A 16,219-nucleotide genomic window follows, 5' to 3' on the forward strand; every position below is an offset into this window, starting at 1 on the left:
GATATTAAACCTGATTCTGATTCTGAAGTGGTGATCAGTTTGAGATACACTGCCCATAAAAAGTACTCACCCCCTTGGAAGTTTTAGTGTTTTACAACATTCAATCACAGTGGATTTAATTTGGCTTTTTTTTTTTGACACTGATCAACAGAAAAAGACACTTTTGTGTCAAAGTGAAAACAGATCTCTACAAAGTGATATAAATTAATTACAAATATGAAACATAAAATAATTAATTGCTTAAGTATTCATCCCCTATAATATGACGCAGCAGATCATCACTAGTGCAGTCAATTGGTTTTAGAAGTCTCATAATTAGTTAAATGGAGATCATTGTGTGCGGTCAAGGTGTTTCAATTGATTGTAGTAACAAACACCTGTATCTGGAACATCGCATGCTGGTGAGTCAGTATCCTGGAAAAAAAAAACACACCATGAAGAACTCCATGAAAAAGTTATTGAAAAGCACAAGTCAGATGGATTCAATAAAATTTCCAAGTCACTGAATGAATCATCAAGAAATGGAAAGTATGGTATAGCTGTAAATCTGCTTAGAGCAGGCATCCCCCCGCTCAAAAACTGAGTGACTGTGCAAGAAGGGGACTAGTGAGGGAAGCCACGAAGAGAACTAGGACAGCTCTGGAGGAGTTACAAGCTTCAGTGGCTGAGATGGGAGAGACTGCGCAGACAGCAACTGTTGCCTGGATGCTTCACCAGTCACAGCTTCCTGGAAGAGTAACAAAGAGAAAGCCACTGTTGAAAAAATCTCACATGAAAGCTCGGCTAGAATTTTTCCAGAAGGCATGTGGGAAACTTTGAAGTCAGCTGGAAAAAGGTGCTGTGGTCTGATGAAACCAAAATTGAGCTTTTTGGCCATCAGACTATACGCTATGTTTGGCATAAGCCTAACACTGCACATCATCATAAAAACACCATCTGTACTGTGAAGCACGGTGGTGGCTGCATCATGCTGTGGGGATGCTTCACTGTTGCAGGCCCTGGAAGGCTTGTGAAGGTAGAGGGTAAACTGAATGCAGCAAAATACATGGAAATCCTGGAGGAAAACCTGATGCAGCCTACAACAGAACTGCACTTGGGAGAAGATGTGTTTTCCAGCAAGACAATGACCCCTAAGCATAAAGCCAAAGCTACACAGGAATGGCTTAAAAACAACAAAGTTAATGTTCTGGAGAGGCCAAGTCAGAGTCAAGACCTCAATCTAATTAAGAATTTGTGACTAGACTTGAAAAGGACTGTTCACTCACGATCCCCATGCAATCTGACAGAGCTTGAGTAGTTTTGTAAAAAAGAATGGGGAAAAATTGCATGTGGATCGTGAGTGAACAGTCCTTTTTAAGTCTAGTCACAAATTCTTAATTAGATTGAGGTCTTGACTCTGACTTGGCCTCTCCAGAACATTAACTTTGTTGTTTTTAAGCCATTCCTGTGTAGCTTTGGCTTTATGCTTAGGGGTCATTGTCTTGCTGGAAAACACATCTTCTCCCAAGTGCAGTTCTCTTGCAGGCTGCATCAGGTTTTCCTCCAGGATTTCCATGTATTTCCAGATGTGCAAAGCTGATAGAGACCTATTCACACAGGCTCAAAGCTGTAATTGCTGCCAAAGGTGCATCTACTAAATACTGACTTGAAGAGGGTGAATATTTATGTAATTGATTACTTTGTGTTTTATATTTGTAATGAATTTATATCACTTTGTAGAGATCTGTTTTCACTCTGACACAGAAGAGTCTTTTCCTGTTGATCACTGTCAAAAAAAGCCGAATTAAATCCACTGCGATTCGATGTTGTAAAGCAATAAAACATGAAAACTTCCAAGGGGTGGTGAATACTTTTTATAGGCACTGTATATACAGAACCGGCTGAAAACTTGAAAGGAATGAAAGTTCAGAAATAATTAGGATGTAGAAGTGTAAAACAAATGAAAGGGAGCATTTAGAATCCCAGCTTCATAGACAGAAGATAAATAGCACAAAAACCAAGAGGTAACACTAACAGTCAAATCAGTCACTGGTTAAACCAAACGTGGAATCCAATTAAACCTGAGGCCTGGTTTATGAAGTGCAACCAAAGTCATTTTCATTAGAACTAAGTTATTTTCATTTGAACGGTGAGGTCGCACTCTCACTCAATGTCAGCAAGACCAAGAAGCTTTTTATTGACTTCGGGAGGAGGAAACCCTAGGTCCATGAGCCAGTCTTCATCAGGGGATCAGAGATGGAGAGGGTCAGCAACTTTAAATTCCTCGTGCCATTATGAAGAAAGCATGGCAGTGCCTCTACTTTCTTAGAAGGTTGCCAAGATTCAGCAAGTCATTTAAAACTTTGACTAACCTCTATAGATGTCTGGTGGAGAGTATATTGACTAATTGCATCATGGCCTGGTATGGAAACACCAATTCCCTTGATAGGAAACTCCTAAACAAAAGTAGTGGATATGGCCCAGTCCATCATGGGTAAAGCCCTCCCCACCATTGAACATATCTACATGGAGTGCTGTCATAGGCAAGCAGCAACCATCATCAAGAACTCCCACCATCCAGGCCATGGTCTTTTCTTGTTGCTGCTATTAGGAAGAAGGTACAGGAGCCTCAGAACCACGAGTTTCAGGAAGAATTATTACCCTGAGCCATCAGGATATTTACCCAGAGAGGATACCCACTCACCCCAATACTGAACTGTTCCCACAACCTAGGCTCACTTTCAACGACTCTTCATCTTGTGTTCTTTATTTATTGCTTATGTATTTATAAGTAAATTGAATTTCTGAACTGCTGCTCTTCAGGTAACCTGTTAGGGAACTGGAGCTGCAGCTTGATGACCTTTGGCTCATTTGGGAAACTGAGGATGTGATAGATTGGTGATACAGGGAGGTAGTCAGCCCCTGTAGTTTGTTCCAGGAGGCAGGTAACTGGGTGACTATCAGAAGAGAGAAAGGAAATGGCAGCCAGTGCAGAGTATCCCTGTGGCCATACCCCTCATTTATAAGTGTACCACTTTGGAAAGTGTTGAGGAGGATGACCTACGGGTGGGAGCTGCAGGGATTGGGTCTCTGGCGCTGTCTGGCGCAGTGGTGACAGGGGATTCCATAGTTAGAGGGGTAGACATGAGATTCTGTGCAAATGTCACTCCACTCTTCAAGAAGGGAGGGTGGTAGAATAAAGGAAATTATAGGCCTGTTAGTCTGACCTCAGTGGTTGGGAAGAAGTTGGAGTCGATTTCATAGTCATAGTCATACTTTATTGATCCCGGGGGAAATTGGTTTTTGTTACAGTTGCACCATAAATAATAAATAGTAATAAAACCATAAATAGTTAAATAGTAATATGTAAATATGTAAATTGTGCCAGGAAATAAGTCCAGGACCAGCCTATTGGCTCAGGGTGTCTGACCGTCCAGGGGAGAAGTTGTAAAGTTTGATGGCCACAGGCAGGAATGACTTCCTATGACACTCTGTGTTGCATCTCAGTGGAATGAGTCTCTGGCTGAATGTACTCCTGTGCCCAACCAGTACATTATGTAGTGGATGGGAGACATTGTCCAAGATGGCATGCAACTTGGACAGCATCCTCTTTTCAGACACCACCGTCAGAGAGTCCAGTTCCATCCCCACAACATCACTGGCCTTACGAATGAGTTTGTTGACTCTGCTGGTGTCTGCTACCCTCAGCCTGCTGCCCCAGCACACAACAGCAAACATGATAGCACTGGCCACCACAGACTTTTTATGGATGGAGCCACATGATAAAATAGGCCAAAGTCAGTATGCTTTCCTAAAGGGAATACCTTGCTTGACAAATCTGTTAGAATTCTTTGAGGAAATAACAAGCAGGATAGGCAAAGGAGAGTCAGTGGGTGTTGCGTACTTGGATTTTCAGAGGGCCTTTGTCAAGGTGCCACTCATGAGGCTGCTTATCAAGATAAGAGCCTGTGGTATTACAGAAAGGATACTAGCACAGACAGAGGATTGGCTGATTGGTAGGAGACAAAGAGTGAAAATAAAGAGAGCCCTTTCTGGTTGGTTGTCAGTGACTAGTACTGTTCTGCAGGGATCATTGTTGGGACTGCTTTTTACGTTGTATGTCAATAACTTGGATGACAGAGTTGTTGTCAAGTGGTCAAAATGATTTGTGGTCAAGTTTGCGGACAATAAGAAGATAACATGGAGGGTCAGGTAGTGTTGAGGAAGCAGGAGGGCTACAAAGGACTTACAGTAAGAATGGGCAAGCAGTGGCAGATGGAATACAGTGTAGGGAAGTGTGTGGTCATGCATCTTGGTAGAAGAAACAAAATCAGAGTCTAATTTTTAAACGGAGAGAAGGTTCAAAAATCAGAAGTTTCAAAGGTACATTTAATGTCAGAGAAATGTATACAATATACATCCTGAAATGCTTTTTCTTCACAGCCATCCACCAAAACAGAGGAGTGTCCCGAAAGAACGAACAACAGTTAAATGTTAGAACCCCAAAATCCCCCCCATCACCCCTCCTTCCTGCGCGTAAGCCACAGCAAGCAACAATCCCCCCTCCCCCCACCGGCAAAAAAAGCATCGGCACCCGCCATCAAGCACTCAAGCACGAGCAAGGCAACGGCAAAGACACAGACCTTCAGTACTCCAAATACTGCATTGTTCACCCAGCGTTCGACATGCCACAGGCTCTCTCTCTCTCTCTCTCTCTGTCGCCCTAAGAAGGGAGAAAGAGATGTCTCTGTTTCACAGCGAGAGTAGAGACATAACAAACAACTCCCTGGTTTATGATGTTAAAAGTCCGTTGCGTCGCTTTTTCCGAGCTCTGTGCTCAAAGATCTCGGGTCTCTGGGCACACAGCCATAGATTTTCTGACACCCCCGATGACCCACCGATCTCCTGTCGTGACACTGACCTTCGATCCGCCTTTCTCCAGAGCCACTAGGTCTCGACCCTCCGAAGGCGAGCTGAGCTCTTAGGCCGAGCCCTTGGCATGCCGAACAATGGCAAGTCATGAAACCCCGAGAGTGGGTCCCATTCCCGCAAAGAACCATAGTCAGCATGTAACTCCAGGTCAAGGTCTTCAAAAGAACCCTGAAAGGGAAAAATAGAGATATTAAAGATGGAAATAGAGCTCTTTCCAAGGATGCAAGCAAAGGAGTTGCCGTTAGGTGCCATCAACCCTCCTAAGCTCTGCCTTTGAGGTGCAAAGGGACTTGGATGTCCTTGTGTAGGATTTCCTAAAGGTTAACTTGCAGATTGAGTTGGTAGTGAGGAAGACAAATGCGATATTAGCATTTATTTTGAGAGGATTAGAATATCGAAATAAGGATGTAATGCGGAGGCTTTATGAGGTACTAGTGAGGTCTCACTTAGAGTGTTGTGAGCTGTTTTGGCCCTTTTACTGAAGAAGGGATGTGCTGACATTGGGGAGGGTTCAGAAGAAGTTCATGAGGATGATTCCAGGAATGAAAGGGTTATCATATGAGGAGTATTTGATGGCTCTGAACCGGCACTTGCTGGAATTTAAAAAAACAGTGAGATGGGGGGGGGGGGGATCTCATTGAAACCTATTGAAAGTTAAAAGGTCCAGATAGAGTAGATGTTCCCTATATTGGGTGAGTCAAGGACCAGAGAGCATAGCATCAGAACAGAGGGACATCCATTTAGAATGGAGATGAGGAGGAATTTTTCCAGCCAGCGGGTGATGAATCTGTGGAGTTTGTTGCCACAGGTCGGCTGTGGAGGTTAGGACATTGGGTGTGTTTAAGGTGGAGGTTGATTGGTTCTTGATTAATCAGGGCATGAAAGGTTACAGGAAGAAGGTAGGAGAATGAGATTGAGAGGGTGAGTGGATCAACCATGATGAAATGGTAGAGCACACTCGTTGGGGTGAGTGGTCTAATTCTGCTCCCATCTCTTATAAGTTTATTATTTATTTTTTCCTCGGCTGAAGCTGGTAAAACCTGAGACACTGGCATAGTCAAGCACACCCATTTGTCAATTGCTAGGAACTTTCATAATATTTAAGTAGTGTTCAGTATTGTGGCTTTCTGAAGGTTTACCTGCATATTACTGTGTAACTGTTAATGAAGTTTTCCCTGTATCCTGTCATGTCAGTCTCAAGTTCCATTACTTGGCAATATATACACACATTAGAATCAGAATCAGGTTTATTATCACAGGCATATGTTGTGAAGTTTGTTAACATAGCAGCAGCAGTTCAATTCAATACATAATATAGAAGCAGGAAAAATATATAACATAATAATTATAAATAAATCAATTACAGTATACTTAAATTGAATAGATTAAAAATCAATGCAATACATAATATAGAAGAAATAATAATAATAAATAAATAAATTACAGAATATGTAATCAGCTCTTTCGTCTTACTGACGCTGAGTGCCAGGTTGTCACTGTGACACCACTCCACTAGTTGGTATATCTTGTTCCTGTACTCCCTCTCGTCTCCATCTGAAATTCTACCAACTATGATTGTATCATCACAAAATTTATGGAAGGTATTTCAGCTATGCCTAGCCACACAGTCATGGGTATATAGAGAGCAGAGCAGTGGGCTAAGCACACACCCCTGAGGTGCACCAGTGTCGATCGTCAGCGAGGAGGAGGTATCGTCAGTAATCTGCACAGGTTGTGGTCTTCCCGTTAGGAAGTCGAGGATCCAATTGCAGAGGGAGGTACAGAGGCCCAGGTTCTGTGACTTATCAATCAGGATTGTGGAAATGATGGTGTTAAATTCTGAGCTATTGTCAATGAACAGCATCCTGACATAGGTGTTTGTATTGTTCAGGTGGTCTGAGGCCGTGTGAAGAGCCATTGAGATTGCATCTGCCATTGACCTATTGTGGCGATAGGCAAATTGCAGTGGGTCTAGGTCCTTGCTGAGGCAGGAGTTCAGTCTAGTCATGACCAACCTCTCGAAGTATTTCATCACGGTAGATGTGAGTGCTACCGGGCGATAGTCATTAAGGCAGCTCACATTATTCTTAGGCACTGGTATAACTTCCGCCTGTAGCAGTGAGAGGTTGAAAATTGAACTTGAATACTCCCACCAGTTGGTTGGCACAAGTTTTCAGAGTCTTACCAGGTACTCTGTCGGGGCCTTCTGCCTTAGGTTGTCTTTAAAGAGGGATCACCCTCTTTAAAGACAACCTAACAACCAGTGGTTGGTAAGTTGATGGAGAAGATCCTGAGAGGCAGGATATATAAGCATTTGGAGAGGTATAATATGATTAGGAATAGTCAGCATGGCTTTGTCAAGGGCAGGTCGTGCCTTACGAGCCTGATTGAATTTTTTGAGGATGTGACTAAACACATTGAAGAAGGAAGAGCAGTAGATGTAGTGTATATGGATTTCAGCAAGGCATTTGATAAGGTACCCCATGCAAGGCTTATTGAGAAAGTAAGGAGGCATGGGATCCAAGGGGACATTGCTTTGTGGATCCACAACTGGCTTGCCCACAGAAGGCAAAGAGTGGTTGTAGGCGGGTCATATTCTGCATGGAGGTTGGTGACCAGTGGTGTGCTTCAGTGATCTGTTCTGGGACCCTTAGTGTTTTTGATTTTTAAAACTGGACTGAGAAGTGGCAGATGGAGTTCAACCCAGATAAGTGTGAAGTGGTTCACTTTGGTAGGTCAAATATGATGGCAGGATATAGTACTAATGGTAAGACTCTTGGCAGTGTGGAGGATCAGAGGGATCTTGGGGTCCGAGTCCATAGGACACTCAAAGCAGCTGCGCAGGTTGACTCTGTGGTTAAGAAGGCATACAGTGCATTGGCCTTCATCAATCGTGGAATTGAATTTACAAGCCAAGAGGTAATGTTGCAGCTACATAGGACCCTGGTCAGACACCACTTGGAGTACTGTGCTCATTTCTGGTCACCTCACTACAGGAAGGATGTGGAAGCCATAGAAAGGGTGCAGAGGAGATTTACAAGGATGTTGCCTGGATTGGGGAGCATGCTTTATGAGAATAGGTTGAGTGAACTTGGCCTTTTCTCCTTGGAGTGACGAAGGATGAGAGGTGACCTGATAGAGGTGTATAAGATGATGAGAGGCATTGATTGTGTAGATCAGGAGTCCCCAACCTTTTGTGCATTGCAGACAGGTTTAATATTGACAATATTCTTGCGGACCTCGTGTGCGTTCAAGTTCAACAGTGGGTGTAACGGGAATGAAGAAAGGTGCAGCTGACTCGTATCGTTTCATATCGCCAAATCATATCGTTTCCTCGCGGCCCGGTAGCACATGCTTGCGGCCCGGTGGTTGGGGACCACTTGTAGATAGACAGGCTTTTTCCCAGGGCTGAAATGTCTGCCACAAGAGGGCACAGGTTTAAGGTGCTTGGGAGTAGATACGGAGGAGATGTCAGGGGTAAGTTTTTACTCAGAGAGTGGTGAGTGCGTGGAATGGGCTGCCGGTAACAGTGGTGGAGGCAGATATGATAGGGTCTTTTAAGAGACGTTTGGATAGGTACATGGAGCTTAGAAAAATAGAGGGCTATGGGTAAGCCTAGTAATTTCTAAGGTAGGGACATGTTCGGCACAACTTTGGGCTGAAGGGCCTGTATTGTGCTGAGGGTTTTCTATGTTTCTATCTTTTTTAACATCGGCCTCCGAGACGGAGATCACAGGGTCACCATGTGCAGCCCTGGATCTTCATAGCTGCAGTTATATTCTCCCTTTCAAAGCGGGCATAGAAAGCATTGAGTTCATCTGGTAGTGAAGCATCACTGCCATTCATGTTATTGGGTTTCGCTTTGTAGGAAGTAATGTTTTGCAAATCCTGCCAGAATTGTCGTACATCCGATGTCACCTCCAACCTCATTCAAATTTGTCCCTTCACCCTTGTAGCCAGGTTTGAATGCCACAGATCTAGCCTTCAGCAGATGACATACCTTATGGTTCATCTACAGATGAATGTGTTTCCTTCTAATGACCATTTCGTGTGTGTCTTTCTGCTTGAGTGGTCTCAGTTGTAAGTGGACTCCCCTGAGGAACACCTGCAGCAATCAAAGCCTGTGGTGTTGGTGGGCTACTTTGTGTGCTGGTAGTATCTGGTAGGTTTCCCAGTGCCTGCCCGCCTACTCAGCAGTGCACCACTTGCAGTTCATTTGCTGTCATGCCCAGCGCTAGCTCCTGGAATGTTCTGGCAATCCCCAAGCAGCAGCTATATCACTCTATTCGGTAGACATCTCTCCATTTCTAAAGTGAAGGGGTATTGCTTTTTATACCTAGAGCCAGGTTCTAGTTTCAGCCACCCCTGACGTGAAGAACAGATGCTGACTAGAGCACCACCCCTTCTGGGTACAGACATGTCTGCAATTTATTATTTTTATTTATTTTTTCTCAGCTCAGGCTGGTAAAACCTGGGCATAGCCAAGCACGCTCATTTCTCAATTGCTAGGAACTTTCAGACTATTCTAGTGGTGTTTAGTATTGTGGCTTTCTGAAGATTTACATAGATAAATTGTTGTATTGTTTTATTATTATTAATTCTTTTTTTTCTCTTTGATATTTGTACAGTTTGTTGTCTTTTGCACATAGTGTGTTTGTCCGTCCTATTGGGTACAGTCTTTTATTGAATCTATTGTGCTTCTTGTATTTACTGTGAATGCCCACAAAAATTAATCTCATGGTTATATTTAGTGACATATATGTACTTCGATAATAAATTTACTATTGACTTTGATTTAAAATAGAATCATCAGAAATATTTAAAACTGAGTCATTAACAGAGGAAAAATATTTCTATTGGCTATGGTATCAAAAAGGCAACATTGCTGAAGTATTTGAGGACTGAAGTTAAAGGGGTTTGAGGAAGCAGAATGTGCTTAAATGGTTGGCACAGTGGAGAGAATCTGTTGTAAATTTTGCTGAATGTGTTATTTACTGTACTCTCTCTTCCCAAATTAGACTACATTTAAACTTGGTCTCAGCCACATCCCTCTTGCTAATGCTGGTTTAGATGCTCTGGAAGACTGGTCCTATCATCTGCCCAAGCAAACCATTCAACCTTATTACAAGGACATCTTACCACATTTGGATGGCTACCTGAAAACATCAGTTTCAAGTAAGAACCTTGAGTTACTTTTGTTTTTCTATTCAACTCAATAAAGACTCTCTTTTCACTTGTAAAAAAAAATTGTTCAGCCTAATAGTAACAGCTGTAAACTTCAGAGTGTTGGTGTTTAGACTTGACCAATTTGTGTTTGATTTAATCATTACCAGAAATTGCAAAGATTGTTGTTTTATATTGTAGTTTACTGATAGAAATTAAAGATTATAAGGGGCTTATAAATCAGGCACAGCTGAAAAGATAACTCTGCATAATGAATCAAGCTCGAGTGAAGGAGAAATACACACAACATAAGGTACTGAGAACACCGCTGAAGTTCAAAATAGAAAATAATAATTATCTATTTTCAGAAACCAAATGAATAACCTCATATTCATACATGTTGGACTGCATCTGCGATACCTCTTCACCCATGTTGTCCATCTTGCATTCTCCTTGAACCTCACATTCGCCTCAGTCTTGTGTTGTCTTCCAAATGTTTCATTTGGGTCTTCCATTCAAATCATTAGTAGCTATTGTGAAGGGTTGGCACACAATCATTGATCCTTGCAGTATCCCAATAATTACTACCTCAACAATGTCTTGTTCATCTCTACTCTCCGTTTCCTGTAAGTCAACCTGTTCACGGCCCAAGCCAATATACTGTGTTTTCCCATTCATACGTGCTCTACTTTTGTACCCTAATCTATAAATGGTGTTCTAAGGGTCAAAATGCACTACATTCACTGATTATCTTTCATAAGTCAATGCTAACTTGTTTATATTTCAAAGTATTCTGTTATTGCATCTATTGTAACTGATTTTCTTATATTTTTCCCTTTCTTGATATTAGGCTTACTGTTCTCCCTGTTTTTTGTTACTTTTCCTCCTTTTCTTTAATATTGGTGTTACGTCCTCCAATGTGTAGGAAAAGCTTCAGAGTATAAAGCATATTGAAAGATGGTTTTCAATATATTGAAAATTTCACTATTTCTTTCGGGTACCTAGAATGTATATACTCAGGTTCTGGGGCTTTGTCTGCATACCGCCATGTTAATTTTCCTTGCACTATTTCTTTACTGATTCTTTCTTCTTTTCCTCAGTCTTTGTGGACCCTTGGTTCCTAGAATAGCTGGGAGTTACAGAACATAGGAAGGCAAAATATTGGACAGGCTGTTTAGCGCAAGATGTGCTGATCTTCATGTTAATTTATATTAAATACCCTCTTCCTGTGTATCATCCCTGTCCCTCCATTCCCTTTGTATTCTTGTGTCTATCTAAAACCCTCTTAAACTCCACAAAACTCCTACCTCCACTATCACCGCAGTAACCTATTCCAGACCCCTAATACTCTTTGCATTAAAAAAATCCTTTCCCCTTGCATCACCTTTAAACTTACCCTTTAACCTTAAAAACATATCCACTGGTAATTGAAATTTCTATCCTAGCGAAAAGGTTATAACTCTGCCCTATCTGTTGTCATAATTTCAGAAACCGCTGTGTGGTCTCTGCAGAAAACTACTCTAGAGAAAACTACTCATGTTTGTCCAAGCTTTCCTTATAGCTCATACTCTCTAATCCGAACTTTGTCCCTGTTTCCACAGACTCCATATCCTTCCTATAATGGGGCAAGCAGAACTGTGCACAGAACTTCAAATCTGGTCTGTCTAAAGTTTTGTCTAAATGCTTCCTTACTCTTATACTCAACACCCTTACCAATGAAACCAACCATGCCTTTTTCATCACCTTGGCCACTTTCAGTGAACTAATGACATGGACTGCAAGGTCCCTCTCTCCCTCTGTGCTATTAAGGGGCCTACCATAAACTGTATACTTTCATCTTTCTTTCGACTGCTCAAAGTGCCTCACTTCACACCTGCCTGGATCAAACTACATTTGCCACTTCTCTGCCCATATTTGTGACTAGTATATTACTGCTGTATTCCTTGATAGTCCTTTACACTGTCCACAACTCCAGCAAGCTTGGTCTAATCCGCAAATTTGCTGATTCACTCATTCACATTTTAATCCAAATCATTAATATAGTGTGCCACAAAAACTGGATTGATCCTTGTGAAGCACCACTGATCGAAAACCTCCAGCCAGGATCGCAGACTTCTAGCCCTGCTCTGTCCTCAATGGGCAAGCTACTTCTGAATCCACACTTACAGTTCACCTTAGATCCCATGTATCTTCATCTTCTGAATCAATTTAAAATGAGGGATCCTGTCGAATGCCTTACTCAAGTCCATGCTGATAATGTCCACTGCCTCACCCGCATCAAGCTCTTTTGTTTTCTCAAAAGGTCTTGATGGAGTTTTTAAGGCTTGATCTGCCCTGCACAAAGCTATACCAACACTCTCTAAACAGACCGGGGCTTTCCAAATGTGCACAAATAATATTCAGATCAGAGTCAAGTTCATTATCACTGAGATATGTTGTGAAATTTGTTGTTTTGTGGCAATGCATAAAATATCCTATGTATTTTGCAATAAGAAATATACATTAAAATTAAATTAATAGGGCAAAAAGAAAACAAGAATAGTGAGGTAGTATTCATGGGTTTGTTGTCCATTCAGAAATCTGATGACAGAGAGGAAGAAGGGATATCTAAAACATTGGGAGTGTATCATCAGGCTCCTGTACCTCTTTTCTGATGGTAGCAATGAGAGAGGGCATGTCCTGGATGGTAGGGATCCTTAATCATGGATGACGCCTTTTGAAGAGTGTGTGACTGCGAGTGAGGCGGTTAGTGGGATCCAAGAGACAGTGCTGGAGGAGCCTCAGCCCTTGAGCTTGTCCAACGAGTCTGAGATTCTTGCTCCCTGTGTGGATGAGAGTTGGGGCTGTAGCAAGGATGAGCAACCTAACTGTGGCACTGATGTTCAGGGAGCCATTCAAGAGGGGGAAAAGAAGAGAAGTGTAGTGGTAATTGGAAAGTGTAGTCAGGGGAGTAGACCAGAGTTCTCTGTCGTGAGGATAGAGCATCCGGAAGGCTTTGTTGCCTGCCTGGTGCCCAGGTTTGGGACACCTTATCTGACCTGCAGAAGAATTTTCAGTGGGAGGGGAAAGATCCAGTTGTCATGGTCCATGTGGGTACCAACAACATAGGTAGAATGAGGAAAGAGGTGCTGCTGAGGGAATTTGAGCAGCATGGGGCTAAAGTAAAAAGCAGAACCAAAGAAGTAGTAATCTGTGGATTACTTTACTACCTGAGCCAGCCATGTGCAAATTGGCATAGGGTTAAGAAGATTAGAGATTTGAATGTGTGGCTGTTAGGTTGGTGTGGGAGAAGTGGGTTTGAATTCATGGGAAATTGGCACCAGTATTGGGAAAGGAGGGAGCTGCACCAACGAAATGGGCTCCACCTGAACAGTGATGGGACCTGGATCCTAGCGAATCACATAACTAGGGCTGTGGATAAGGCTCTAAGCTAAATCGTAGCAGGGCGGGTTCAACAGATTGGAAAAGTATGGATAAAGTAAAAAAGAAAAGTGTGGATAAAGATTAAGAAAAAACAAAAGATAAAGAGAAAAGTAAGAATGGAATGAAGAAAAGTCAAGTGCAAAAGAGTAAAAGATTACAAAATTTTAAAAGCACGATGAGTGCAAGGCACTTCATTTGAATGCCCGTAGTATTCAAAAAAAGGTCGGTGAACTTGTGGCTCAGATCAGTACAAAGAGGTATGATTTAGTGGCCATTACAGAGACCTGGTTGCAGGGTGGCAAGGATTGGGAATTAAATATCCAAGGATAACGGTAATATGGAAGGATAGGCAGGAAGGTAAGGGAGGTGGGGTAGCACTCCTCACTAAAGATCAGATCAGGGCAATAGTGAGAGACAATATAAGATCTAAGGAACAGAATGTTGAATCCATCTGCTAACAACAGGAATTCTGCAGATGCTGGAAATTCAAGCAACACACATCAAAGTTGCTGGTGAACGCAGCAGGCCAGGCAGCATCTCTAGGAAGAGGTGCAGTTGACGTTTCAGGCCGAGACCCTTCGTCAGGACTAACTGAAGGAAGAGTTAGTAAGGGATTTGAAAGTTAGAGGGGGAGGGGGAGATCCAAAATGATAGGAGAAGACAGGAGGGGGAGGGATGGAGCCAAGAGCTGGACAGGTGATTGGCAAAAGGGGATACGAGAGGATCATGGGACAGGAGGTCCAGGAAGAAAGACAAGGGTGGGGGGGGAGACCCAGAGGATGGGCAAGAGGTATATTCAGAGGGACAGAGGGAGAAAAAGGAGAGTGAGAGAAAGAATGTGTGCATAAAAATAAGTAACAGATGGGGTACGAGGGGGAGGTGGGGCCTTAGCGGAAGTTAGAGAAGTTGATGTTCATGCCATCAAGTTGGAAGCTACCCAGACGGAATATAAGGCGTTGTTCCTCCAACCTGAGTGTGGCTTCATCTTTACAGTAGAGGAGGCCGTGGATAGACATGTCAGAATGGGAATGGGATGTGGAATTAAAATGTGTGGCCACTGAGAGATCCTGCTTTCTCTGGACAGAGCGTAGATGTTCAGCAAAGCGGTCTCCCAGTCTGCGTCGGGTCTCGCCAATATATAAAAGGCCACATCGGGAGCACCGGACGCAGTATATCACCCCAGTCGACTCATAGGTGAAGTGTTGCCTCACCTGGAAGGACTGTTTGGGGCCCTGAATGGTGGTAAGGGGGGAAGTGTAAGGGCATGTGTAGCATTTGTTCCGCTTACACGGATAAGTGCCAGGAGGGAGATCAGTGGGGAGGGATGGGGGGGCCGAATGGACAAGGGAGTTGTGTAGGGAGCGATCCCTGCGGAATGCAGAGAGAGGGGGGGAGGGAAAGATTTGCTTAGTGGTGGGATCCCGTTGGAGGTGGCGGAAGTTACGGAGAATAATATGTTGGACCCGGAGGTTGGTGGGGTGGTAGGTGAGGACCAGGGGAACCCTATTCCTAGTGGGGTGGCGGGAGGATGGAGTGAGAGCAGATGTACGTGAAATGGGGGAGATGCGTTTAAGAGCAGAGTTGATAGTGGAGGAAGGGAAGCCCCTTTCTTTAAAAAAGGAGGACATCTCCCTCATCCTAGAATGAAAAGCCTCATCCTGAGAGCAGATGCGGCGGAGACGGAGGAATCGCGAGAAGGGGATGGCGTTTTTGCAAGAGACAGGGTGAGAAGAGGAATAGTCCAGATAGCTGTGAGAGTCAGTAGGCTTATAGTAGACATCAGTGGATAAGCTGTCTCCAGAGACAGAGACAGAAAGATCTAGAAAGGGGAGGGAGGTGTCGGAAATGGACCAGGTAAACTTGAGGGCAGGGTGAAAGTTGGAGGCAAAGTTAATAAAGTCAACGAGTTCTGCATGCATGCAGGAAGCAGCGCCAATGCAGTCGTCGATGTAGCGAAGGAAAAGTGGGAGACAGATACCAGAATAGGCACGGAACATAGATTGTTCCACAAACCCAACAAAAAGGCAGGCATAGCTGGGACCCATACGGGTGCCCATAGCTACACCTTTAGTTTGGAGGAAGTGGGAGGAGCCAAAGGAGAAATTATTAAGAGTGAGGACTAATTCCGCTAGACGGAGCAGAGTGGTGGTAGAGGGGAACTGATTAGGTCTGGAATCCAAAAAGAAGCGTAGAGCTTTGAGACCTTCCTGATGGAGGATGGAAGTATATAAGGACTGGACATCCATGGTGAAAATAAAGGGGTGGGGGCCAGGGAACTTAAAATCATTTAAAAGTTTAAGAGCGTGAGAAGTGTCACGAACATAGGTCGGAAGAGGTTGAACAAGGGGTGATAAAACAGTGTCGAGGTATGCAGAAATGCGTTCGGTGGGGCAGGAGTAAGCTGAGACAATAGGTCGGCCAGGACAGGCAGGTTTGTGGATCTTGGGTAGGAGGTAGAAACGGGAAGTGCGGGGTGTGGGAACTATAAGGTTGGTAGCAGTGGATGGGAGATCCCCTGAGCGGATAAAGTCGGTGATGGTGTGGGAGACAATGGCCTGGTGCTCCTTAGTGGGGTCACGATCGAGGAGTAAATAAGAGGAGGTATCCGCGAGTTGTCGCTGTGCCTCGGCAAGGTAGAGGTCAGTACGCCAGACTACAACAGCACCCCCCTTATCGGCGGGTTTAATAATAAGGTTAGGATTAGTGTGGAGGGAGTGGAGAG

The 16,219-nt window shown here is 43.5% G+C and overlaps 1 protein-coding gene across 3 annotated transcripts in view; it reads left to right on the forward strand.

Annotated features, from left to right (window-relative positions):
* prkdc (protein kinase, DNA-activated, catalytic subunit) overlaps window positions 1-16,219 on the forward strand; it is a 284,436-nt gene that overhangs the window by 72,491 nt on the left and 195,726 nt on the right. For all 3 annotated transcript variants that reach the window (XM_072255124.1, XM_072255135.1, XM_072255144.1), the window contains one exon: window positions 9,930-10,086. In XM_072255124.1, the coding sequence (XP_072111225.1) occupies window positions 9,930-10,086 (157 nt within the window). The remainder of the gene's footprint in view (window positions 1-9,929; window positions 10,087-16,219) is intronic.

This window comes from Mobula birostris, chromosome 1 (genome assembly GCF_030028105.1).
Source record: "Mobula birostris isolate sMobBir1 chromosome 1, sMobBir1.hap1, whole genome shotgun sequence".
Classification (NCBI taxonomy): Eukaryota; Metazoa; Chordata; class Chondrichthyes; order Myliobatiformes; family Myliobatidae; genus Mobula; species Mobula birostris.